The sequence below is a fragment of the Nelusetta ayraudi genome, unplaced genomic scaffold, assembly GCF_046127955.1.
Source record: "Nelusetta ayraudi isolate G7.1 ecotype Tasmania unplaced genomic scaffold, CSIRO-AGI_Nayr_v1 ptg000071l, whole genome shotgun sequence".
In the NCBI taxonomy this organism is placed as follows: domain Eukaryota; kingdom Metazoa; phylum Chordata; class Actinopteri; order Tetraodontiformes; family Monacanthidae; genus Nelusetta; species Nelusetta ayraudi.
The window spans coordinates 4,221,853-4,249,559 of NW_027466121.1; the positions used below are offsets into that span (position 1 = coordinate 4,221,853).

Consider the following 27,707-nt stretch of genomic DNA (forward strand, 5'->3'; position numbering starts at 1 on the left):
GCCAATACATATGGGTGAAATATGTAAATATTTTATTTTCTTACAGCTTTCAGCCCCATTTACTGCATGCAAATCTCATGCTGTGTTTTGATTGGATTTCCTTCCATTCCTGTATTCAGCTGCTTCAAAGCTTGAAGAATAGACATACCACACCTTTGCTCAAGTTCCTCACTTTCATGTCAGGGAAAAGTCTGCCAGCATGTTTGGCTCTTAGGACTTTACTCCCAGAAAGAATTAGGTAAAAACTGATTTTTCTCCAGCTGAGTTCCATTTAATGCTGAACAATAGTTTGTAAGGGTATGTCCATTTTTCCCCAATGGTATGTCCAGCACATTCTCGTGAAATTGGTAGCACAAAAAAATAAGAGCTTTCTGTTACAATAATGGGCAAGAAATCTGAAACTCAATGTTACTTACAATGCTTTAGAATGCGGTCTTCATTAGACAAAAAAGCAAAAATCACCATGGCCACAGATTACATGTTGTGCAAATATTGCTTACAATTTAGAGTCACCACCCCTTGTTCATTTTCAGTCTTTAAACTCATTTTCAATGAGCCTCCTCTCTGTTGCGCAAAATAAATAGAAACACTTCTGTATCCTTAGTGACACTCATTATTGCTTAAGGCTTAATTATCAATTAAAGACATGCTGCAAAATTCCCTTGTACACCTACTGATTCCCACAGCCCTTTTTTTTTTTAAATATGGCAACACTGATTAACAGGGTTTTCATATGATTTAAGAAAATATGACCTCGCTGCTGGGAACAACCACAAAAATGCAGCACATTGCCTAATTTTAGGATGCATGATAGTAAGGTTATGTTTTGTGGCTGTAACACATCTTGCCTAAAGTCGCTGGAAACAAAAAGGGAAGCAGTAAAACAGATGACAAAAGAAAGGTTGCAAGTTCAGCAGGCCATAGGTAAAGTGGAAATAAACTGGCTTTTTATGCCCTGACAGGGAGGTTGATTGTGTTTTGACAGCTGATCAGTAAGGCTGCTGTTAGCTCCAACAAATGTAGAGCAAATCAATGCTGGACAATCCATAGTGCTGTCTGTAGCCAGGCGGTCCAGTGTGAAACCGTGAGTGTGGTTGGTGTGATTCTCTTGCCTGGTATAGTGTCTGTTTGGATATGAAGTGCTTTGTGGTAGTAGATATTGTCCATCCAAATGCCACAGTCAAATATTGGCAATTTGTAATGTGTTAGTTGTAAAGAAACATGACTGTTTGTCCCTCTTCGCCCACCCATCTTCCAGCCTGCCCATCCTAGTAATCACACGTTTAACACAATACCATTTTCTTTGGGTCACTGAATCTAAGTGCATTAGACAGTAATTTCTGTATATAGGTGAACTTTCACTTAAAGAATGTGTGAATTTTCATCATTCTGTAGGATAGATATTAACACAACGACACTTACTAAAAGTGCCTGTTTTTGCAGATTGTAAATTAGCATGACACGAGAGTACAGTTGAACAATTTCTGTTTATTATGTCAAACATGAGAAAATTTACAAATTTCAACTCAGGATTACACTGGATGTTTGTGTGTCCCACTACGGCCACACTGCCTTTGTGTAGCAAACAACAAAAACCTAAAAAAAAACAAACCTGATGAGCACAGCATGGTGCCGGTTTTAACATGGTAAAGTTTTATGATTATTCCCACCTAGAAGGGTAAAGAATGACTGGGTCACCGACTTTTCTGTTTGGGAGATTTTTGTACGTTACCACGGGGAACTATATTATTTCTAGGTAAACACTTAAATGATAATCAACCTAATGTGTTTTTGGTAGCTTTCAATCTGCTTTGAAAGTAAACCAAACTTAAGTGCGGTAAGCCGCTAAGTCAGTTTTGTTTAAAATTTAAAAAGTATATATATTGTGTGTGTGTGTGTCTGTGAGGCTTTCAATCCTGCAAGAGCCATCCTGAATTGTTGCGTTGCACTCCAGTACCAAGCAAAAATAGCAACGTAGCAGCACGTTTTCTTTGAAGGGCTTCGAAGCGAACACTGTCGCAGACTGGAGTGGAGATGTAACACAACACACACACATCTGGTGTAATTTCTATTTAGGTCTTAGTTCTCTTCTCCCTCCTCGCCTCCCTCTCCCAGACTATCTGTTCCCACCTCCTCGTAATCCTTCTCCAGAGCAGCCATGTCTTCTCTGGCCTCGCTGAACTCCCCTTCCTCCATACCCTCACCCACATACCAGTGAACGAAGGCTCGCTTGGCGTACATCAAGTCAAACTTGTGGTCGAGGCGAGCCCAGGCCTCTGCAATGGCCGTGATGTTGCTCAGCATGCACACGGCCCTCTGGACCTTGGCCAGGTCTCCGCCAGGCACTACAGTGGGGGGTTGGTAGTTGATGCCAACCTTGAAACCAGTGGGGCACCAGTCTACAAACTGGATGGTGCGCTTGGTCTTAATGGTGGCGATGGCAGCGTTTACATCTTTGGGCACCACGTCACCACGGTAGAGCATGCAGCAGGCCATGTACTTGCCCTGGCGAGGGTCACACTTCACCAGCTGATTCGCCGGCTCGAAGCAGGCATTGGTGATCTCTGCCACAGACAGGGACTCGTGGTAGGCCTTCTCGGCAGAAATAACCGGGGCGTAGGTGGCCAGGGGGAAGTGGATGCGGGGGTAAGGCACTAGGTTTGTCTGGAACTCTGTCAGGTCAACGTTCAGGGCACCATCAAAGCGAAGGGAGGCAGTGATCGAAGAGACAATCTGGCCGATCAACCTGTTCAGATTGCTGTACGTGGGACGCTCGATATCGAGGTTCCTGCGGCAGATGTCATAGATGGCCTCATTGTCCACCATGATGGCACAGTCGGAGTGCTCCAGGGTGGTGTGAGTGGTCAGGATGGAGTTGTAGGGCTCCACAACGGCTGTGGACACCTGAGGAGCTGGGTAGATTGCAAACTCCAGCTTGGACTTTTTGCCATAATCAACAGACAGACGTTCCATGAGCAGGGATGTAAAACCTGAGCCAGTGCCGCCCCCGAAACTGTGGAACACCAAAAAGCCCTGGAGGCCGGTGCACTGGTCAGACTGAGGGGAAAAAATAAAGAGGACGGTTGAAAAATTACATAAGTGGTTGGGAAATATTCATGCAGTTCATTTGAAGATGTGAAGCCAAATTGGGAACTCTTGCCCACCAGTTTGCGGATTCTATCCAGCACCATGTCAATGAGCTCTTTGCCAACCGTGTAGTGTCCGCGGGCGTAGTTGTTGGCGGCATCCTCCTTGCCTGTGATCAGCTGCTCAGGGTGGAACAGCTGACGGTACATCCCAGTGCGCACCTCATCTATAAAGTCAAGCACATTAAAGGAGGACTCGACACACAGAGAAGGAAAAAGAATTGTGTGCTTCACTCAACATTCTCTTGCCATTATTGGCAGTTTACCTATTACAGACGGTTCCAGGTCCACAAAGACGGCTCTGGGGACATGCTTTCCAGCTCCAGTCTCACTGAAGAAGGTGCTGAAGGAATCGTCTCCACCTCCAATAGTCTTGTCCCTCGGCATTTGTCCATCCGGCTGGATCCCATGCTCCAGGCAGTAAAGCTCCCAGCAAGCATTGCCAATCTGGACACCAGCCTGACCAATGTGGATGGATATACACTCGCGCTGTGGGAGGAGACAGCGGGAACATTAGTAGGTTGCATTTCAGGAGGTTTTCTGAAATGCAAATGCTAATATTATGCCGTATTTTGCCATGAATAATGCCCGAGACCGTTGAACAAGTGGGAAGACTAAAAATGTGAACTTTTAAGCTGTGTTTACAGCAAATTCAGTGCTGTCGCAAAAAAGTGACATTTCCCACTCAGCAGCTGTCGACACAGATGGTGATGACCAGGCTGAAGCCTCGTCTTGGTAAACCTGACACCAACACGACATGGCACGACATGGCAGAGTTAACAACTTACACACGCGTCCTTCTACTTAAAATGACAAAACATTTACGGCAATTTAGGAATTTTATGTTTCTTTGCATGCCGCTGCTGACTTATGATGCCAATTACTTTTAAAAGTGATGAAAAGGTGACACCAGTGTTGAAGAATCAAGTGAAGCTTAATCCCATTATAAAGAGACAGCAGAGAAATTCTATTCTCTCACTGATTTCCTACTAACCATTTTGTTTAGAATTCAGCAATGTTCCAGATCTTCTTCTTCCTTCCTGTTCCTCTTCTAGCTTCTTGCCAGCACGATTCTTTTTTCCCCAAACATAGTAAACAAGGTGGATTTCTCACTTAAATTCCAGAAGATGGTCTGTAATCTTAGAATTTAGACTTTAGGTTTATGCTATGAATTTAGAATAAAAAACATTGTGACTTTAGGCATCCAGTAATAAAATTCCATCTTTAATGTAAAAATTCTGAGACAAATGAACAGGCTGGCGTGTGTGTGTGTGTGTGTGTGTGTGTGTGTGTGCGTGTGTGTGTGTGCGTGCGTGCGTGTGTGCGCGCGCGCGCGCGCGAGAGAGAGCACAAATCCACAATTAATAAAAAACTAGAAACCAATTATTTCCATTTCAATGTTTAAACGTAAGACAACAATCATGTTTCCATTCTTTTAAGAGCCTATAGATAAAAGTCTTAAAATGAGAAATGAGAAAAACTTCTGCAGCATCCATATTAATCTCTCAAGCAGCAACTACACTGGTCGTCACTTCCTGAATTTCTTCTTTTCTTCTTCTGTGGTTTTGAGGAGCAGCGTATTGCAGTGGCTTCTCATCACAACCAAACCAAGATGTTGAGGGATAATGGAGACCAGGCCAAATGTTTGCAGAGCATTATTTGTGTTTTTTACTCATGGATTTCCTTCTTTTTTTTTTCATTTTAAATGGCCGGTAGCAGATAGGTTTTAAAAAAGAAAGGGCCTGGCCTTGTTTCTGCTTTAGATTAATTTTTCATGACTCTGGTTTTGCTTACTAAGAGCAAACAAGGCAGCCCTTCATGTGATTAGCAAAGGGTGCTGCCGCCTTTTGCTACATTCACCAGACATCCTGCCATAAGGACCCCCGTAGGTGTCCATGTACCGCTGATCGATTCCACACTTACATCCAGCCGCCGCCGCCACAGATCACAACTCAAGGCCAACTGGTGCAAATGTACACTCGGGCGGAAGGGCATGCACGTGAGAGCAGGCACACCCCGCCGCGCCGAGCCCCTATGGATGTCTGTGGAGAGTGAGGAGGAACACACTTGGCTGTAGGCGGGTCTTGATGTATGAAATGGCCTTATAATGTCACGGCCGGAGAGAGGGAGGGAGCGATAATGGTCTTTAACGCGAGGAAGGAAGACATTAGCGACTTTTGCTGAACTAATCGAGTGGCTTCCTTTCACGGCACTTTGACAGCTACTTATAGCCACACCCCCCCTTCGATTGCAACAACAATTAGGAGTTTGTCGCGCCAGTTTGTCGAGAACAACAGAGGCAAAGGTGCTTCTCTCTTCCTCAGTAATAATTTGGTCGATACTCTTCTTTATCGTTGTGGGCTTTTCCTTGTCTCAATGAAATGAAGCTGATGTAGGACAAGGAGAGGAACGAACCGGAGGATGTAAGAGATAATGGTGGTGGTGTAGCACCTCAGCTGAGATTGCAGTAGCTTTGCAGTCTCCCTGCTCCCTCCCCCTCCAGCTGTTTGCTTATAATTATGAGTTTGCTTTATAAAAGTCCCATTTTCCTTTTAGCTGTTGCCAGAAACAGGGATTGACATTAATAGCTGAAGAAGTCACAGCAGGTTGCGCAGTTGGGCAATTAGTTTGCCGAAGCTGCTGTTAAGGACATTAGAACTCAAATTTTTAGACAGTAATATCAGTAATTAGTGGTGTCATCATTGCGGCAATTTTGCAAGTGTCACAGCTGTAAAAAAAATAATTTACACTCAAGGCGGTAATTCTGTTCATGGACACTGACTACACAACATGTCCTGTAGTGATTGACCAAAAAAGAATGTTTGTCAGTTGATTTGAAATCAGCCTACAGCCAATGGCAGTCAGTGAGGCAGCTGTCATGGACAGCTGGTTTATATTATTCTAACAAGAAAGAAATGGTAAAAGACTTTCTCTGGTTTGGAAAATGTCAGGCTAACATTAAAATGTACAAATCATGCCGTTTCTAACAACAAGGTGGACATAAGCGCAATCCATCCACATTTTGTTTAGCGGCCAAACTTGCGAGACTGCATGAAATGTATTGTGTTGTGAGACATTTATGTGGGACTAATGGCACAGTAGGCCCAAGAGGGCCGGGAGGTTGGTGGTAAAAGGTTTTACAAGCAGTCCTGTGTCGTACAGAGGTTCAAAGGTGATGCTGTGCTGCTTTTTCAGGGCAGTTCATTACATCATGGAGAGGAAGGGGAGCTGGCAAATTCAAAAGAAAGCCATAGATGTGCAATCGAGAGATGACGTAATGTCCCTAAAAGGTGACAGACAGAGCTGTGCCGCCACTTAGATAGAAGGCATGTACAAGTATATATCAATATTTAATTTTATCATAGTTCAATATTGCTGTAATATTTAAATTAGACATAATAGGTTTTTCTTTGGAAAAAAAAAAACTTAGCAGGACTCAGCATTCTTAAATAAAACATTGGAATCATGAGATTTTTCAGAGCAGTCGCAATTATAGTGTAACTCTTAGAATTATGCACATGTACAAAGTTCTGACTGAATCCTACACACAAAGGATTCTCAGACAGTTTTTGTATAAGTTTGTATGAGTTGAAAGTCAAGATTCGGAGCAAACAAGACGACTGTATCTCGTGTTCTTGTTTCAACAAGAATTAGAGTTCACAATTTTCTCTCCTCCCTTAGATGGCACATAATCTATTAAATCTCCCACCGGTGGCCTTGAATTTCACTCACTGCTTTGACTTAGATTCGTCCGGTTCACTTGTAATGAGAGCAGCAATGTTGCTTGAGCAGGTGGCACCAGGTCCTGATCAAATTACAGCACTCATTACATTGTGTCTCATAGTGAGGGCATCATATGCCTACACTAACCACGTTACACAAGCACAATTACACAGACAAAGAAGCCAGAGAGACGGAACGGTGTCACTTCTGCACGATAACTCCCGGACATTCAACATTCAGGATGTACAGAAGTTTAATGTATTAACTGCAATGCTGCAGTGTGAATAGAAACTCTATTTACACTCAGCCAAGCCCTCCAGAACCAGTTATTTAACTATTTAACTAAACAACCAGAAAATCTCTTCGAGTTGGCCACCACTTTTATTTAGAATGGAACAACTATTAAACTGGATTTCTATTAAAATGCTTCAGAATCAGAATAGCCTTTTTTGTTATGATACAACTAAATTTGTGAGTGCTCCTCATTTAGTGCGTTAAAGAATAACAGAGCCATTGAAAAGACTGAAAGGCACTGAATAAAAATGTTCTATTAAAAAAAAAGATAAATTAGTTTTTCCTCTAGTGCTCAAAATAAATATGGTGGTTTTGTACTCAGAGGCTTCCCAGGGTTGAGTCAATATCATCTCTGAAGACTGATTGCACCTGAACGTGTACAAAGAAAAAGTGATGATTCCATTCATCGGGTTCCAGATCGAGATCTGCTGTACCGAAATGGCCTCAACGCAACGGTAATGCCGTGCGCATGGCTGACTGAAAAGCAGCGTTTTCCGGTCGCCTCCCATGAGCGGCTTTGACGTGCACGGACGACAAACCGCATCGCATCTCCTCCGCTAACTGCAGAAACATGGTGCTGCACAGGAGAGGCCCCACAGGCCTGACCTCAGCCCAGATTACCAGCGCTGTTCACCCAAGTGTTGGGGCCAATTAGACGTGCGTTCCATTAAGATTGTTTGAACTCGGGCAGGAAAGGAAGGAGGGGGCGGGCCCCAATACTCCAAGATGGCGGCCCAGTCATTTGAATGAAGTTGCTCATCTTGCTCATACACCGAAAAAGTTTTTGACTTCCGCATTAATGGGCTCATAGAGCATGCGCAGTAGGGTCACTTCCCATCATGCCTCTGTAAGTCACATGATGTGATTTGGCCAATCAGAATGATCCTGGAGAACGTCACTTCCAGACACGTCAGGGCGCATGCCAATCAAAACGAGCTGAGACCTAGCAGCACGTTGTGACGTCACGCTGGGAATGAACTCTTTTCTGGTGATTTTCTGTCCTTGATCATTTTTTTAAAGGACTAAAAGACCATAATTGAAAAATCTGTAATAGAAAGATTTGCTCTGAATCGCGTTTCAGGTCACAGTCGTCCTGTCAGCCGTTTTGAAGGCATTTCTTTTTGTCAGTCCGGTATCCAGTTTTTATAATACATCCCTGGCACAGACATAAACACACACACACACACACACACACACACACACACACATCTCAGGAGGCTCGCTGGAGACCAAACGCTGCAACCTGACTGTGAGCCCGAGCGCTACAGTCAGAAAGTGCATGGGATCAGGTCGCCATGACAACAGAACTCACTAGAGCATGAGGGCAGAGTGACGTCACTGGCTCCTGCATGTCTGCGTGTGTGTGTGTGTGTGTGTGTGTATATATATATGTGTGTGTGTGTGTGCGCGCGTGTTCACGCATTCATGTGTGTATACCGCATGAGCCTCTTGCTGTTGTAAGTGCTTGTTCCCTGCAGACGCTGCTTGAGTCCAGATACACATAATGAAAGGGCTAATTTCCTATTTGTCCTGAACACGACAGCAGCAGCAGCAGAAGCAACAGCAGAAGTACTTGGGTGTACTTGCTTGACGGTGAGGGGGGTCAACGTGGTTGGATGTCGCTATTGTGGCAGAAATGAAAGCTGTCAGCTCGACAACAAAAAGGTGAGACGTAATAAGAAAGGCCTAGTGATGCAGAAGCGGGAAGAAAGTGGAAAGAGAGAGAGAGAGAGAGAGAGAGAGACATGAAATGATGCATCAGACTCGGCGAGGACATCACGACCATGATGTGCACCGTTTGAGTTTCTGCCAGATGCTGCTATTTGCTTTACCACTGTTCCCTCCTCACATATTTTAAAGCCCAGTGCTGCGTGCGTGCGTGCGTGCGTGCGTGCGTGCGTGTGTGTGTGTGTGTGTGTGTGCGTAGCAAAAGCAGGCCATTGATCACTCTCCCATTCTGCTTGTATTGATGAGTTCACACGCACACACACACACACACACACACACACACACACACACACACACACACACACACACAGACATCACACTCACACACAGATATTCAGTAAATACACACGATATCGACGGGTTACTGCAGTGGCTTCTATTCTAAAATGCGCACGCGCACACACACACTCACACACACAACACCCACATGCAGTTTGTCTCTTTTTTATTCTGACAGACACTATTGATCGTGGCTGGTTGAGGAGCCCTCTTTGGGGGAGGCGAACATGAACAAATCATTGCTCCCTGTTCTACCACTCAGTCGTTCATCCCTCAGCTCCTGGCGTCGTGACTTAAATGTCCCGTTTAACTTCCCCATTGCGGCGGTGTGTTCGTATCCCATCAGCGCGTTCATTTCCGATGGTCGAACCAGCCCATCGCGTGAAAGGCCTGCGCCAAACCCGAGTGCTCCGTTGCTCTTGCATGCCTGTCTTCCCATTGCTTTGTACATTTGCAGTGGCAGTAAAAGCCCAAAGGGAGACGGAGAATCATGCTAGGCGGCAGGATTACAAGGATTTATGTCTGATATTCTCCAAGATTTACGGGCAGCAACCCTATCATGCTAGTTTTCTCCACCGCTAACTGGTAGTGGCAAAGGTTTTACAACCTGGTGCTAACAGCTTGTGCTGGCTGCTGCTGCTGCTGCTGGTGGTGTGTGTCAGGTGTCCCCCCTCTGTACTGGCAGGAAACTCTGTGACCTACTCAACTGTTGGCAAAACAAAAACAAAAATTGTGAATCTGAACACACGAGAGAAAGAGTCGTGCTGGCACGACTCAACTGCCAGGGAGCAGTTCTCATTTATTCCATTCATATTGTTGATTATATATGTAAATGAGGGGAAGCTAATTTAGAGTGTCATTGTTTTGTTTTTGTTTTGCTTTTTTTCAATCTAATTAGGAGACAAACTCCCACACTGCTCTTTGATTAAAGCGCCGCTCATCAAACCGCGTTCATATCGAACACAAGCGGAGAGTTTTCATCACTCTGTAATGCAAAATAGGCTGTTCCCGTGGGATTCATTAATGCGGTGGGCTCATAGACAATCAACATATTTACTCTATTAAAAGGATTTTTTTAGTTTTTCCCACTGGCATCTTTGGGATATTCAGTGAATACATGGGCTATTGTTTTTTTGTTTTCTTCTTTGCTTTGTTCTCTTGCTTTCTTTTGGCAGCATCAAAAGCCGGGACTGCTTCCAAGCGAGCAAAACTTTCTTTATATATTATTTATGTAACAAATTTCATTCCAGGTGGATGCACAATGCGCTGCAAAGAGCAATGCCTCGTGATTAATAATGACACACTATTAACAATACTAGTCCTATATACTTTGTCATTGTTTGTTCTTAGGTCTTCATAGTTTTGATACTGTTTTCCAGTCCACACTACAGCTTCTGCAGGTTTTGCCCATTCATCACAGCCAACAACCTTGAAAACATATTGGGAAACATATCTTTGGCTGCTGAATAAGTCCTAATTTCTTGAGATGAATCTTTGTGTGTAGAGAGACTTCACTCCGGAGCCGAGATGGCCGTGGTGGTGAGGAGGAGTGATGCTTCGTGTTGACCTGAATTCGAAAGGGTGGGCTTGGAATGCATGGCTAATAACGCGCAGCATATGTGGCTGATGTCGAGGTGGGTTCAGCGAACACTCAGTGGGCTGGTGATAACTAATTAACAGCAGGGAAAAGAGAAAGATTTTCTGGATTTGACAGAGTATTGATTGGCTGACGAGAGAGACCTCAGCAGTCGCCTCTTTTTTCCCCTTCTGGTTCCAGTTTTTGTATAAAAAAAACAAAAAAACAATAGAGTTGCAAAGATTATAACTTCTCACATTTGATGTGATGAACTCCTCGGCTCTCTTTGGATCTTGAAGGTGTTCAAGATCGAAGAATGATCAGACAGGGCCATGTGCTCTCGAGTCGATTCACCACTTTGTAACAATACTAGGTTCCTGCTTTCCAATTGGGCTTAACAATAAGTCACTGGACAGCTACACCAAATATACAGTATGTGACCTGTGTTTTTGCTAATGGGGACATATACCCCTGTGGAGATTTGTTACAAACAAAAAAGTTTTGACATGAGCTAATGTACGATAACAACGCTGCCCAGCCAGTTGGCCCTGAAACCTCTTCTCACCCTGAAAATAAGCCCAAATCATTTTTTTTTTTTTCAAAAAACGTGTTCTTTAATTGACGCTCAACACTGCCAGCAGATTAAATCCTCGTCAGTAGACGAGGATAAAGAGCTCCAGATGCAATTCTTCTCTGCCAGTCTCCACAGATCTGCTGCTGAACACTCTTTCCCCGGAAGACTGGGCTCCGCTATGAATTACGCACTGCTGTTTCCCTTGATAAGACAAAATGCGACAGTTTGTGTGTCGCTGATAAATCACCCGTGATTGAGAATAGGTCTTCCCGGCTCACTCTGTTGAGAACATCTGCAGAATCAAAAATGAAGGCCGAGGCCGAGTTTCCCCCTTTAGACTCGTCATTAAAATGCACGTTTTGTCCCCCGATTGTAACCGGCAAGCACTTGGCCATGATAAAGTGCTGATATAAAGACACTTGACGGGCACTGACGATGGATTATGAGTCAATCTCAAAACAATTTCCAGCAATGGTCAGACAATGTGACAAACAATGTGACTGGATGGGTGCAAAAGCTTGAGAAGAAAATACATTGCCAATCTTCATCCAACAGTTAGTTTTATAAAGCGCTTTGTGTGTACTGGTGGTGGCTGAAGCTGGGAACATCTGAAGGGAGTTTTAGTAGACAAGAGAGACGACTCTAACTGAGAGAGACTCTGTCAAAGAACGAAATGGACGCTGTCAGCTATCAATTATTTGTCTGCGGGGACTGATGAGGACGCAGCACTGAGTTGAGCAGAAAGGAGAGAAGTCACTCAGCGTTGGAATCTCAGCAGGAGCCACTTGAGATTCTCGACAACAGCAGTTGGAAATGCCACAGAAATGGAATTATGAAACAGTCATTTCAATACCAGGTGGAAATAGAGGGCCTTTGTTAAGTTTTGAATTGTGAACCACAGAGAGTTGTCAATTCAACCTTGACAAAAAAAAAGTTGTTGAACCACAGGAGGAGAGACAATCACATGGGTTGCAAAGCTGTGAAGTTCAGCTCTTTAAGCCTTTATTGGGTCCTCAACGAAGGCAAATGAAATTTAATTGGAAATGTAACGCTAAATCAGTCAATAAAGTTTCCATATAGAACAAAGCTCCTCGTGTAACCAGCTAGAAAACATAATTATATTATTTTGGGAACTAATAAGTCTATACTTCTTTGTAAACTGTGAGCACTCACAATAAAACATAAGATAGAAATTATTTTAATTTTATTTTAATTGTGTAAATTAGTCCTTTGCCATTGCAAAACAATTTCAGTAATAATGTTACGCTGACGTAAAAACTGAGATGTATTAAACTGAGAAAGGGCTGCTAATTTTATCTGAAATGCCAGGCAGCGGTGAGAGAGGTAAAATGTGTAGGATTAGGGTTTATGTAACGAGGTGAACCTGCTGTTCCCTTCCTCTAATTCACCGGCCTCTGTTCCCTTTGACTGCATGACAACATTCATTGCCATTAATGGATGCCAGAGTTAAGTGTGTTGGCTGGTGACTTACCCGTCCACCAGCACCACCACCATTTTGACAGTTTTTTTTTTTTTTTTTATGCACAATAATTCTCAGGTTCTAAATACGTCACCGACTAAGTGGGCTGCTGTCTGCTGAGCCATTAATCTGCCAGATGCTCACAAGTGCAGTGAGTGAATTGTTCAGACAGTTAATCAGTCTGTCTGTCGGACTTGATGGTCGGGACTTAGCCTCTTGGTGAGTCAGCAGGTCATCCCATCGCATATTACTCAGTCGGCCGGTCAGCCGAGAAGTCAGCCAGGCAGAGGTGGCGTGTCAGTCACCCCGCGGAGCCATCAGCCCCGCTGGCAGGCACACTGTGAATCTTCACCGCTCACAAAGGTTTTCACTTTAGTGGAGACGATTATCCGGCGATGATCGCGCTGCCGTAATTGTTGCGCTGAAACAGCCACACTGAAGAGAAACTAGATTGTGGTGACAAATGGCTCCCGCAGCAGTGCCTGTGGGAAAATGTTATATCAAAAGGATAAAGAGTCCGAGATACAAGTATTTGCGAGAGTCCACTCGTGTCAAGCTTTGTTAACTCAGAGCACATCACCGTCTTCTCTGTAAAATGGTTCATTACTGTTTCTGCCCCACATTGTCCAGTCGGAGGTATTTGTTTCCTGTGTGATGGTGCTTGATTGTATCATGTTAGCACGTTGTGTTTGGCACATATGGCACGCTCCAGCTGTGTAGCCTGGTATGGATTGTGGATCATGTGGCCGTGAGTTAACTTGAAAGCTTGGCTTGTTGTCCTCTGGTGGTCTCCAGGGGGGGGGATGTGAGGTTACAGTGAGGACAATAAGCCTCCTTCCTAAACCTCCTGGCTGTTGACGTGAGCAAATTAATCTGTTCATCATTTATTCATGTTGGTGAAATTGATTCTCTTTCCACTCTGGCCATGTTGGTATTAAAGTGGGCTGGTAAACATTAAGGAGTGTAAGGTAAGTCATCATACAGGAAGAGATGTGGTCTTTCCACATAGGGGGCTAATGTCATTGATTGGCATCCTCTCTGTGACCATTTATCACCTTGGCTTCTGGGAATTAAACCCTTTATGCATTTCCTTTCGGGAAAATACAGAGGGAAAAGCTTTACAGCAACGCTACCAAACTGAAGCAGCACTTGCAAGTGCAGGCAACATCTGCAAATGCATGAAGCAAAATGTCAAAGATGTGAGCAAAAGTTCAAAGATACGAACAACACATGTAGCGTACAACTGTTGAAAATGACAACTCGTCTGAAATCAAATCAAATAGACTTAACACAAAAGAATCGCATACAAACAGACACGTCAAGTGTTTGCCTGTTATCCTGAGACAAGTGTTACCAGTGCTACCAGGTTTTATGCTGGTCACAAGTATTTATTTCACCATGGAAAAACTCTTTTCTTGACTACATTTTTTTGACTTCTTTGAAGTCTGTATTACTGATTCCTATAAATATTTATTTTACACATGCATTGTTAGCATTATTAGCATTGCCCAGTAAATATCCGAAGAATGGGAAACTTAGAAGAACATGGTCGAAACAGAGCTACCATGTTTATGTCAATAAAGACTTCAAAATCACTAGATTTGATTTCCTAATTGACACAGCGTTAATGTAATTTGCCAGCGGACACCTGGTGCCCCATGATGTTCATACAGCTTTCAGCAAGCTTACATGAGAACAGCTCAATAATGGATTTTCCTTCTTGTCCCCTCCCCCTTCCCATTCCCTTCCTCTGTCCCGCTATTGATTCTCTCACTTTGCAGGTCCTCAACAAACGCTGATGTTTAACGGCTGCTCCATCCTACAGTTGTTTGACACGGATCCACCACTGACAGAGAGGCTCTCATGATGGACATCCCCCGCCCCCTGACAATGCTCTACCCATCCTCCAGTAGAGTGTGGAGCTGCTGAGGGGAGGGGTCGCGAGACTGAGACATCCTGAGGATAGAAATCACTCAAACCATGTAGTGTCTCTCTGTCCAACAAGGGTCTAGGGTCTACAGTTGAGTCCTGCTCAGATTCTAGTTATTTTTTTATGTAATCTCTGGAGCAGGTTTTGACATTGCCCGTGTAAGGTGTGTATGTGGGTGTGGACAGAGGGTCCAAGCTGAGAGAGCAACAGAGAGGTAGAGAGAGAACGAAAGAAGGAGAGAGATGGTCCTCCACACTGCCCCTTACTCCAGTACCTGTCTGCTCTTCCTGGACGGCTTGTCATGGAGCCTGGTTTTCCCTTGCTACTGGCTCTTGGACCGGCTGCTGGCCTCTTGTGTGGCCACCTCGCTGGAAAAGCGTCAGCGCTCCCAGGACCCCTGCTCATTCCTCACCCTGTGTGTCCTGATCTCCGCACCCCTCTACCTGCTTCTCCTCTTCGCCTCCCTGCCCTTCGCCTTGCTCGGCTTCCTGGTCTGGGCTCCCCTTCAGGCCATCCGACAGCCGTACCAGTACACCTACCGCAGGTAAGGCACCTTGGTGCGGATTTCTTAGGATCTTCAGTGTCTACGTTCATTGCCGCTTGTGCCACAGTACAAACACAACTCTGGTGTTTATTAATCGTAAATTGCAACTTTAACTCTGACCATGTTTGTGTACCTGTCAATATGATGTATTGGGAAGCCTTTTCCATTGATTGGATGGCCTCACTTTTAACTTGGTAATCAGTCTTTCCATCATCTGTTCTGGGAACTGCTGTAATTTAGTGAATCTTCAGAGAAAATTGATTCCTCAATTGATTTGAGTAATATGTCACAGTGATGGGCCGCCATGCTTCACTTTACCATTATCATTCGTAACAGAAGTTAAAGAGAGGAAAATGTAGAAATGATCAACTGTCAAAAGCATTTTAATTTGCCTGGCTTCTAACAGCCAGATATGGCTGGACGTCACCCAGCCATGGTAGTTCCTTTAAAACCACAAACTGCTCAAGAGAAGCAGCTGAAAAAGGCAGAACCTGATACGTTTCTGCTTGAATGACAACAATAATATTTAGAACTAATGTATAAAAAGAGTTACTCTACAACTCGTGGTCCCAATTGTGTGAAGCTTGAGAAGCGCAGGCACTCGCAGTCTTACAAGCTGTTCATGTAGACAAGCATGCCTGCATACTCTAATGTTGTGTGTATGACGTTACACATTTAACTGATTATCTTCCCTTCAGCATTAAAATTGATAGCAGAGGGAAGCAGAACACGTTGCAATGGGACTATTTCCTCAGGAAATGTTTTGCGTGGTCAGGCAAACAGCAGAGATAGAAGGCAGAGGCGGAAGTCCCAGACACAAGCCTAGTGGGCCACAAGTTGCTTGTTTCAATCTTAAACTTTAAATGCGGAATTTCAAAATGCTTCTTTTGAATGTAAATTGTTTTTTGCTCTGCTGTTTGACTGCCAAACTTCCTATGTAACAGATCAGTTTAATATTACTTCACTTAATTGTATATGGATACTGTAAATATTATCTTTGACATGATATATGACATTATATATGTGGTTTCTTACCTTTACAGACCTGACAAACACCAGATTGAGCAGGGCCAGGCCGGACCAGGAGGTGTTGTGACAGGGGAATGGAGACCACAAGGCAGGAGCTTCTGTTTCAGCAGTGCCAATGTTTGCCTGCTGCCTGATTCTTTGGCCAGGTTCAACAACTTGTCAGACACACACAGGAGAGCTCGTGATGTTGGGAAGAGGATCCGCAATGGTGCCAGTCGCCCCCAGATTAAGATCTACATTGATTCACCAACCAACACCTCCATCAGGTAATGACGCTTCCTTTGCGCTTTACATTTCTGACAGTGGCGGTCCTGTCACTATGCCTCCAATTGATCATGCGCCCTGGCTACTTGGCCAAGGGGATATCCCTTTGGTCGAATGGTTAAGCGTGCATGGCTGTTACCCGGGAGTCTGGGGTTCGAAGCCAGCCTGGGCCCTCTGCACCTTGCCACATGTTCTTTACTCGTAATACATTATTCTTTGCAACTAATCATTTGCATAATTTTTTTGTTCTTCTTTTTCCTTTATCCCTTGTAAGTGCGGCCTCCTTCAGCAGTCTCGCCACAGGTTTCCGTCGTACCTCCTCTTTGGACCAGCGTCCAGACCAAACGCACACCACCAATGGCCCAGCTGACAATGACATGGAAGCGCCCACGGAGTGCCCGATTCACCCCTCGGGTGCCATCGACTGTCCTGCCCACCCCACCACAGGAGTTCACAGCTCTTCGGAATGCCCCCTTCACTCAGAGCAAGCGGACACAACAGCAGACTGCCCGCTCCACTCTGCAGAGAATCATAGCAGCCCACAATGTCCTGTCCACACCTCAGGGGAGACTACCGACTGCCCAATGCATTCAACGGGAGCTCACAATGGCCATCATGACTGTCCAGTACACAGAGAAGGGCCCCAGGCAAAACCATCCGCTGACTGCCCACTTCACACATCAGGGGTCCAAATCAGTATCAGTGCCCCGGAACCAGAAACCGCGGAGGAGGAGGCCGACACAGGGAACCGTCACCCCTGGGAGAGTGGGGGAGACAATGGCAGCATGACTGCCTCCAGGGAATCCCTGGCTCGGTACCACGGCAGCGATGGTGGGATAGGGATCTCCTCCAACAACACCCTCTCCCATGTGCCACGCACATCCATCTTTAAGCGACCAGGGCGAAAACGCCGCCACGGAGACGAGACTTTTGACCACGAGATCTCTGCCTTTTTCCCCGCCAATTTGGATTTTCTGGCTTTACAGGAAGTGTTTGACCACGGAGCGACGACTAGACTGCTGCGACAGTTGCATCGCTACTTCCCCTATGTGCTGAGTGATGTTGGGCGATATGGCTGGAAGGGCTGCTGCTCAAGGTTCAAATTCCTGAACAGTGGGCTGATGCTGGCTAGCCGCTACCCAATCCTGGATGCACGGTATGAGTGCTACCCAAACGGAAGAGGGGAGGACGCGCTGGCAGCCAAGGGAGCGCTTTTTGCCAAGGTGAGCAGTATGATTACTTGCCATGCCACTGGTGCAAAAAACAAGTTGTATTTGTTGAGTTCTTCCTGTTATATTCAACAGACTCGTGTTCCTGAGTCTTTCAACGAAACTAGTGCAGCATCTGTAGTAACCATATATTTTGGTATCAGCTGACAGATAATGCATGGTCAACGCATGTTTGCTCGAGTGATATTGGATACAGATTGAGGTGTATATGTGGTTATTCGACAACTTTCATTGCTGACAGTTGTTTCACTGTCCATTTTGGTAGTTGGTAGAGGAAGGGTGCAATGAGGAAAATACAGTGATAACACAACAGCAGTGAAAGTTATCACAACTTTACAAAAAAGCAAGAGGATGACTTTGGGAGTGGAGGAAAGAAGAAACGAATAGAAATGAGAGCTGTAAATAGGACAATGTATTTAAAAAAAAAAAAAAAAAAAAAGCACACATGCATTTACGCAAACATGCACACACACACAACTATAAAGAAAACTGCATTCTTTGAAGAGATAGCCCAGCACAACCCCAATTAAACCAACAATTTGCAATTTTTATGCTCTTATTTGATAAGTTTGAAGTTTTTTGTCTTGACTTTGGACATGGGAAGGGGATTTGTTTTTCTACATTTTTTTGAGTTACTCCAAAGAGAATAGGGTTATACAGTCATTCGAGTTACTGAGTCAGTCACAGGACAGTACTGTACAGAAGTCTATATGCACACATGCAATTCCACACTCCCAGAGCAACTGAGTGATTCATTCAATTTTCACTGGGTTTTTCATATGAGTCTTTGAGCCCTTGGTACTGTTTCAGCAAAACACTCATCCTTTCATTTTTTCCACTGCTATCTGGTACTTTGACTAGGTGCTAACTGAATTTACCCTTTTGGTCTATCTGTTGCTGAATTGAAAGACGGAGAATGAGGGTATGAACGAGGCACAGAGTGAAAGTCTTTAATGACCTGACAGCTGCTTGTATTAATGACTATTGATCTACATAGTTTACCAAAGGACTTGTATTGGAAATCATTTACTCCAAATGCAGGATGCAGAGAGCGCCGCAGGGTTATGCTTTCTTTTCGTCTTGCGTTTTTCAGTCTGGATCCTGCGACTGAAGAATTCTGAGGCCCTCAAGAGAGTACTGCATTTTAGGAACCTTTATTGCTCATGGCTATTGTCAGTAAAAACACACCTACCTTTTTTCTGCCGAGGTCTTTGTCACTACACGCACAATAGGCTTACCTTGGAGCACTGTATATCCAGTGAACCATATCAAAATCTAGACATTTTGAGAACTCAAAATCATTTCATAGTTGATAAGTGTTATGTGAGAAAAAGGCAGAAGAGTGAGATGGAAGTGTTAGCCAGTGATCTCATGATTAGTATGGTGAAGCAGGCAAAGGAAATGATTTTCTAAAAAAATGTTTTGCCCCACTACCAAATTGTTGCTTTAAAAAGCTCACACCCACATCCAATTAAATATGCAGTTAACGTGGCGTGTGTGTATATAGCGCAGTAATTGTAGAATTGTAGAACTCCTCTCCACCCCTGCAATACGGAAAAAGCAACAGGAATCCAATCATTCTTAAAGGGCACATCGTTTACATAAGCCGCTGCAACACACATAGCTGGTAATAATCCATCCATTTCAGCTCACTTCGCCGGTGTCATCATTCGCAGCACCTGGTGATTTAGCCTTTCAAAATCACCGATTGAAAGCACTGCATACTTAAAGAAAGTATAGCATTGCTGATGAAATTCTTTTTCATGCTTTACCCTTAAATGTGACATAACCCAATATTATTTTTATTCATTTTTATGGTGAGTCTGACTCAGTCGCGGTATGTCTCAGTCAAATTTGTTTTGTTTTGTTCAGAATCTAGGCCCGTCCACAGATGGACACTAAAAGAGACTGCAGCACAAATTTCCTGTTTTTTTGTTTTGTTTTGTTTTGTTCTTCCGGGGGTTATTTGAAGTAATGAGGAAACTGTGCTTTTATGGGAAGAGGAAAAGCTACTTTTCACAGTGCCATGAATCAGCGATGTATTGGGCAGCTGCTACGTGCCCACATCCCAGGGATTTTCTGCATACTTCTGTACAGTAAGTGTTGGTAGTCTGACGGCAACTCTGACCCGTTGGGCCCTGTTTTCAATCTGAGGTATCCCAACTGACATCAACATGCGTCTCCAGTGACAGCTTAACATCAGATTGCGCTTCCTGTCTGTGAAGACCAAGTCAGTGTAGTTAGCCCTCTGTTTGCAGCCTGCCTGGGTTCAGATTGCAGCTACAACCTCGTGCTATATTTTGGCTTTCACATCTTTGGAAGGGGACAAAAACAAGGCAGCATGAGGCGGGCTCAGAGGGTGAGATCGCCAACTGACTGGCTGTGGGTGTTTTCACTAAACTGGGAGAGGTGTCATTTGCCTTTGTGACATCGCATAGGGCCGACTTTCAGTGATTTGTGTTTACCATACGCTTTCTGCACGATGGAGTGAGCAGGTAAAGGATGGGTCTTTCTCATTTCTGTGAACATCACTGACTCGATGGAGACACAGATTGCTGTTTGAAATTGGTGTCGCAATTTTTGCATGATTTGGCACTTTATTTTCTTTTGACAAATATTGTCTCTTGGGCTTCAGCCAAGACATCAAGTGCGAAATTCTTCCTCAGATTCTCACACGGCCAGACTGGCAGCGGCTGTCTCAGACGCATCAGGAGTTCTCTCAATCATGTTATTTTTAAAATGATTTCCCAGAAGCTCCTCTAGAGAAACTCATCCAGGTTTATTACGCGTGTTTGTGGCTGATAGAAGTCTCCTACTCACGTGTCTGCAAAGGCGACATTCACACTTTTTTTGAAGAGCAGCAACACACATCCCTTTAATATTATTCCCATGCCATTTTATTTAATGAAATGATCAAATTGGAGTTAAAATGTCAATAAAAACAAACAACACTATTAATCCCAAAATGCATCGTGGTGTACTATTATTATGTCAGTCAACAGCACACAATAAGAAAGAAGAAGAAGAAGAAAAAAAAAAAGAAGAGTTATCTCACAGTCCAAAAAAACATGCATATGAGGCGAATTATCCCAACTACCATCACAATCTTTTTCCTATGCATAGGGCTGCTTACATGTGATTGGATTACTCAGAACTCATTTCTGTCCCTGGATCTGTCCTGGGAGTTGCGTAAGCATCATCTTGTTTTCTTAGGAAAAGCCCTTGGAAAAAAAAAAAAAAAAAAAAAACAGACACAGTCCATCACAACTTGCTTGCAGACAGTCTCATCCTGTTAGCCCCGCTGTCTGCAGATCATCAACGCAACTTACAAGCTGGCGAAGCGTCCCCATTTTACTGCCTCCCTATGTGCAAGGTCACTCCAGGTCCTCCCAACAAGCTGGCCGCTAGCCAGCTGGCAGGCCGCTACTACTCCCATCAGAGTGAAAAGAAAAGCAAACGATGTCAAACAAGATTATGGTTACCACTACCAAGAAGTGGATATGTGGATTGCTGGAACGTTGGTCGGACTACCAATCAATGGCTCTGATTGCATGTCTGAAGCGATGTCATGCTGGGTTCAACGTCACGAGTCCCATATGTCCTTCTAAATTTTGTTTTTCTAATGAGGTTATGGCCAACAGCGGCATCATTGGTGCATGATGGCAGCGCTCCTTTTTCTGAAGATTATAAGTCCGCTCCAAATTGCATACTTTCATTAGTGTACTTGAATGCAGTTTGCTCCAATGCATTACACTGAGTGTGTGGTGCAATAATCGTATCAGGAAAAGCAGCAGAGGTTGTTTGTTTGTTTTTAAAACACTTGATATATTAGTGTTTTTCTAATGGCACAGTTTTTATTAAGCCGACGCATATGGCTAACAGCAAGTGTTCGTACTGTGTAATAATTGGAGGTTAATACAAAAATCGTGTTTAATTTTACTTCTGCAACATCCAAAGTTGCCAGGTCGCTATTATCCTCTGATACATTTTTTAAAAGTTGAGATGAAGGCTTAACGAGGAGCAGCTGCTGCAGTGTCACCTGAATGGTTGTACTGAGACTGTGACTTGTCCATTGTTGCCAATATTAGATTTTGTTTTACATCTACTTTTCTGTGTGAATGCACTTTACACACTCACGGCTTAAATTTTAAAAAATATTAAATTTTAAGTGCAATGATGACAAGCAATCAAAGTGAAGATAATCCACTCAGTGGTTGAGAATGCAGTGTCATGTACCCTTACCATCTGTGAGAATAAACCAAGTGTTTACAGATACAGTTGTGTCGATCGTAATCCAACATTACCAGCACCTACACTGGGAGAATCTGGCCGATTCTGCAAGTCAAAACTGATAATGATTATAAATCAGAAGACAAAAGCCACTCTAACAGTCAAAGACATTGTGAATCATAACAGGTTGCATGTTGGCCTCATGTCTGGGAAATTGAGTAATGGGGAGAAGCAGGATCTGGAAGGTGCACACTTTATAGTCACAACTTGCTTAATTCCAATGTGTGTTTGCTGTCACAGACTTTTTTAGTGAGCATAAAGCACAGACAGAACAACTGCTCTAACAGGACCAGACACTGGTACCTGTGAACTTGTAAAATGAGGGAAATTGTTTTCAACCATTAAAAGTGAATCAGACTTTTAATGATTTAATGTTGTTTTTTTTTACTCGTAAAGGCCAATATAAATTTAAGTCTGAGTGCTGTTCTCTGTGTGTGTGTCTCATTGGCTCTTGCTGGACCTCCGTTATGTAAGTGCTGTCCCCCAGCCAGCTCCAGGCTTTGATATTCCTACTGTTCACTCTGCACCCTGCTCCATCCTGCAGACTTGGCTGCCTTCCAGAGCTGCATCTTGATATGAACCCGAGCTTCCTCCCCACGAACTCTTGGTCATCCTCGCTTATTACTAAAAGACACTCTGACTCGCTCTGCTGCCAGCTGGGATGCATCTGACTGTGTGCGGCCCAGTTGATGTTCCAGATGATAATGCCTTGTTTTATTATAGCGGTGACCAGGCTCTGTTTTGTGAATATAGCACATAACAGGTGTGCTTATTTGGATACTCGCTGTCTTATTTTGTCGTGCACAGTCAGCCTCTGTTTCTCTTTGGTCTGTTCTGGACTTAAAAAAGGTGCAGTCGTCCTTTTCTTTTTTGCAAAGAGAATTCAAAGTTATTATTATTATTATTATGAACTCAGTAGTGTAAATGTGACATTGTCAACTTTGATTTTATCCATTTTTTTTTGTCATGGTCAACAAATCACTCCAGGATTTCATTTGAAAAAGCAGTGATGGGGAACTCAATTCTTTTGGCTTTTGACTGCAGTCACCAAAGACAATCACAGAATCAAGAAGAGTAATTTGAGTCAGTTGCATTGCGTCTTTGAAAATCATATACTGTATCCTTCACCCACTCCCACAGCAACTAAGCAAGTTTTCTTTTCATTTTGTGAATGGCTCAGAGCCATCAGGTTATTCAATCATTTGCAGCTCAGCCTCACAACTCTTACTTCAAGAGATTATCTTTTTTATGATCTTACTTTCCTTCTTCTTCCCTTCTTACTTAATTTTAAATCTAATCCAAAATTCAAATTAATTTGGATGAATTTATGCGCTGTAGCCCCCATCATGATGAACTGAGTTTTGTACCAAAAAGACCTAGCATGTGTAAGTAATCGCCCGTCAGCATCAACGTCTCAATTTCCAAATCCCCTTGTTGAATTGCGAGTATAACATATTCAGCTGTAACTCTGCCCACAAATACATTCTCATCACTGCCCCATGGATCTATTTACCTGAGGAGCAGCAGCAGGTCAGAGGCATAAATGCAAATTTCCTCCAGTGGCGAGAGAGAGCGAGAGAGAGAGAGGAATAGTCAGAAGGAGAACTGGGGAGAGTGAGCGGAGATTGAATTTTAATTATAAAAATGTTTCCCTAAAGGGAGAGAGAGAGAGAGAGAGAGAGAGATCCATGGCTCCATAATTAAAGCTTTTAGGTCGCAACATTTATCCGCTCTACTAAATACACACTTGAAAAGTTGTGGGTGCGTGCATGCAGGCGTGTGTGTGTGTGTGTGTGTGTGTGTGCGTGTGTGTGTGCGTGTGTGTGTGTGTGTGTGTGTGTGTGTGTCAGCGAGAGAGAGAGAGAATACACATTTGAATTCATTACTACGGACGAGGCGAAATACAAGGGCACACTCAGATCTTATTGGATAGAATGGAAATCAGTGGGAAAGTTCCCTAAACCGCTCACAGCCGTTCCAATCGGTCGGATCTCTGCTCACCATCGAGATCAACCCAGATGACTTTCCCATTGGGAGCTGAAGGGCTTATGAACATGCCTTCAGAACACTTCATCGGGAGCTGACTAAGGTCTTTCTTTTATTCCTTGTAACGCCACAGCTCATCTCTCTCACACCCTCTTTTATTCCTGTGCACTAACGTTGGAGACAGCGGCCATGTGTTCTCCGTTGGCCAATGACGAGCACACAATGTACTAGTTTGAGATTAAACCTGAGGATGAGACGTCCGTGCTGAAATAATCTGATGGCTGATTTTAACTCACTACGTCAGTTAAACAACAAAGTTCAATGGACTGAAGCAGTATGGTGTGAACAAAAGAATACTGAAAATGCGACTTTTTGTACGCATGCAGAAACCTGAGAACGTCTAACTTCTGACACAGAATCAGTTCTGCAGGTTTGTCTAGATTGACAAAAATGTGTGTGTCTTACATTTTCCAAATAACTTAATACTCAACATTATTACCATTCATGACCAAAACACACACTTATGATTTACTAAACAGTGGATGTGAGCTAATTCTGATTCCTCTTGATCATCAGGTCATGCTGCGTATGTTCGCCATGGCCATTCTTATATATCCTTAACATGGATTCATTTTTGCATTTCCCCCTGGAAAGCAGCTGGACTGTTGAGACTTCAGACCTGATTTCTTGAGTCCTTCTCTTGAAAAGCTCCCTTCTGATTCATTGGAGCTAACAAGGTTGGGAGAGAAGCTGGCTGTCAGTGGGATATTTCCTGTGACAGTGTTAATGAGCGGACAGTGTGTTTAAGATTTAAGTTTTAAAACTAATGCTGTATATTATTACTGGATCACACAGCATCTCATATCTCAATAGGTCACTTAGAAACAGTCAAAGGTTCCAGCAATGCTTAAAAAAAAAAAATATATATATATATATATATATATATATATATATATATATATATATATATATATATATATATATATGACAACTTTATTCAAGCAATGTGTTTTGGCTTGTGGCTTTCTTCAGGGTCAACCATAAGGTTGTTTTTATTCTTCAGTGCAACTTAATGGCTTTTGACTTTTCCCAAGTGTCTCATCAATCTCCATGCACCTTGTAAGTTGGCAAAGTTGTGCCAAGAACCCAGTTTAGCTTCAATAGCTTCCTAACACTGTCAAGAAGTCGCTCAATAAACAAATGACAAATGTAGTATAATACATTTAAAGAAAACAGTTTGCGTTATAAAGAATTATATGGAAAAAGTTTTTACACAATTGTAGGTTTTGTCTGTTTGTTTTTAGTTGGAAGAGGAGAAAAGTGTTAGCTTGCCCAGCAGCTCACCATGGGGACATTAGCAAATGAAAAACCAATTCTGCAAGTAGTTCAAGGATGTGGCGGGTAGTTTTTTTTTGTCTGGCGAAACATATCACAGTTTGACAAAAAAAAACTATATTTTTTTAATCAGAAAATTGGTGGAGCTAAACACGTGACTTGAATTTTCTGCATTTTATTGGTTTTACAAGAGAAAGACTTTGACTGTGCCACCACCCCTGAAGGCAAACCTTCTGCCAAGTTAAATTGAAAGACTAAAATAAAAAAAAAGATACTGAAAGACAAAAAAAACCCCAGAAAACGGCCGCCCATCTGTCATCCTGCTGCCTTCTGCCGGCTGCCTGTCGCTGCAGCTGTGCGGCTTCCAAGTGAAGCGATCAAACTCGTGCAATTAATGGGAGGTGAAATCTCTCTCCTCATTCGATGTTGAAGTTAAGGCAATTAGATGCAGCAGCCCCGACGGTTTTGTAATTAGGCTTTTTAGAACTGGGCTCGGGTTGGTTGGCTTCCACTGTGAAATCGTCTCTCGCTGCTCATTTCAGTTCCGCTCAGTTCTGCCTCAATGGCCTGTAATGAGAGGAAGTCCCGGGAAGTTGTTTTTTTTTAGTATTTCCAATCCTGCCCTCTTTGCTGTTTTATTTTTAAAGAAGTTATGCTAATTCCCAGTGCTGTGTTTACTTGTACAGAGCGGGAGGCAAGCAATAAATAGAAAAACAGAAACACCACTCGGCCTTTTCCGCAGACACAGCCTCAAGTCGAGGCGTTCCTTCACTGCAAACACAGAACTTCAATTAGCATCGCCGTCGACGATACAGACGCTGTTCAGGGTCCACTTCGACTCTCACGCATGGATGCGCGGCCACGTACACACGCACATCCGAATCCCCCCAGGCTGCTTGTCAGTTTCAGGGTGCGCACACATCTATTGAGGCGTAGATAAGCCCCTGAAATATTCATGCAGATAGAGAGAAGAAATGAGGGAGGGAAGGAGCGGCAGAGCGAGGAAGAATAAGGGGCCAATTCGGTTTAAACTTTAATGATCCTTGTCATGAGATTTTGTCAGACAGAGACATCCAGAGCAACACAGGTAATACAAACGGACATAGGTTTTAATGTTATTTCCAACCTGTGTCACGGGAGTGAATTTTTTTATTGAGGAAATTGCTAAATAAAAGCAGCAAAGATGGTTTGAATCCATCCATCCATCCATCTTCTACCGCTTTATCCACAGTCGGGTCATGGGTGCAACAGTTTCAGCAGAGATGTTCAGACCTCCCTGGCCCCAGTCACCTCCTCCAGCTCATCCGGTAGGACCCCAAGGCGTTCCTAGGTCATCCGAGAGACATAGTCCTTCCAGCATGTCCTGGGTCTTCCTCGAGGCACCCTCCCAGTGGGACATGCCCGGAACACCTCCCTATAGGCGTCCAGCAGGCATCCAAAACAGATGCCTTAGCCACCTCAACTGGCTCCTCTCAATGTGGAGGAGCAGCGGCTCTACTCCAAGCTCCTCCCGGGTGACTGAGCCTCTCACCCTGTCCCAGCCACCGTATGGAGGAAACTGATTTTCGGGCCGCTTGTATCCGCAATCTCGTTCTTTCGGTCATTACCCAAAGCTCATGACCCTAGGTGAGGGTAATTCGAGAGCTTCTTCTTTTGGCTTAGCTCCTTCCTCACCACGACAGATCATTACAGTGACTGTATCACTGCAGACGCCGCACCGATCCGCCTGTCAATCTCAAGCTCCATCTTTTCCTCACTCGTGAACAAGACCCCGGGATACTTGAACTCCTCCACCCGAGGCAGGGTCTCTCCACCGACCCGGAGAGGGCAAGCCACCTTTTTCCGGTCAAGAACCATGGCCTCGGACTTGGAGGTGCTGATTCTCATCCCAGCCACTTCACACTCGGCTGCAAACCACCCCAGCATGCATTGGAGGTCCTGGCTCGGTGAAGCCAACATGACCACATCATCTGCAAAAAAACAGAGACTGTGAACAAAAACAGAATTTTATTACTTTTCTTTTTTTTTTTTTTTAGCATTTAATATTTTTGACGTTGAACACTTAAATTAATATCCTCCGTGATTAAGTGTTTCTGTGTTGTAACTCCCATTTTTGAACTGTTTCAATGTGAATTACGAAAAACATATAGCGGCCCCCCCACGCGCAGTAGCAAAGCGAAGAACATCTGCACTGCAGGCTCGCACTGCTTTTTTCCCCTGGGTCAGCAAACCCAGCCTCGTCTCGCAAAATTTAATCGACTCCCATCTTACGCAACATTATTAGAGACGCTAATGTTCCA

At 43.8% G+C, this 27,707-nt stretch overlaps 2 protein-coding genes across 2 annotated transcripts in view; one reads left to right on the forward strand and one right to left on the reverse strand.

Moving 5' to 3' along the window:
- Positions 1-27,707, forward strand: part of smpd3 (sphingomyelin phosphodiesterase 3) — a 53,879-nt gene that overhangs the window by 13,219 nt on the left and 12,953 nt on the right. Inside the window, exons 2-4 of the mRNA XM_076042720.1 lie at positions 14,582-15,274; positions 16,318-16,569; positions 16,842-17,790. Of these exons, the coding sequence (XP_075898835.1) occupies positions 14,973-15,274; positions 16,318-16,569; positions 16,842-17,790 (1,503 nt within the window). The 5' untranslated portion in view covers positions 14,582-14,972. The remainder of the gene's footprint in view (positions 1-14,581; positions 15,275-16,317; positions 16,570-16,841; positions 17,791-27,707) is intronic.
- LOC142899304 (tubulin alpha-1A chain-like) lies at positions 1,806-4,288 on the reverse strand. Its single transcript, XM_076042844.1, has 4 exons — positions 4,141-4,288; positions 3,413-3,635; positions 3,165-3,313; positions 1,806-3,057 (listed from the first exon to the last, which is right to left on the reverse strand). The coding sequence occupies exons 1-4, from the start codon at positions 4,141-4,143 to the stop codon at positions 2,080-2,082; spliced, it is 1,353 nt and encodes a 450-aa protein (XP_075898959.1). The 5' UTR covers positions 4,144-4,288; the 3' UTR covers positions 1,806-2,079.

Coding starts and splice junctions, on each gene's coding strand:
- LOC142899304 (XM_076042844.1), bottom strand. Junction 3,314..3,412: donor CCTGGAACCGTCTGTAATAG/GTAAACTGCCAA, acceptor TTGACTTTATAG/ATGAGGTGCGCACTGGGATG. Junction 3,058..3,164: donor TGGATAGAATCCGCAAACTG/GTGGGCAAGAGT, acceptor TTTTCCCCTCAG/TCTGACCAGTGCACCGGCCT.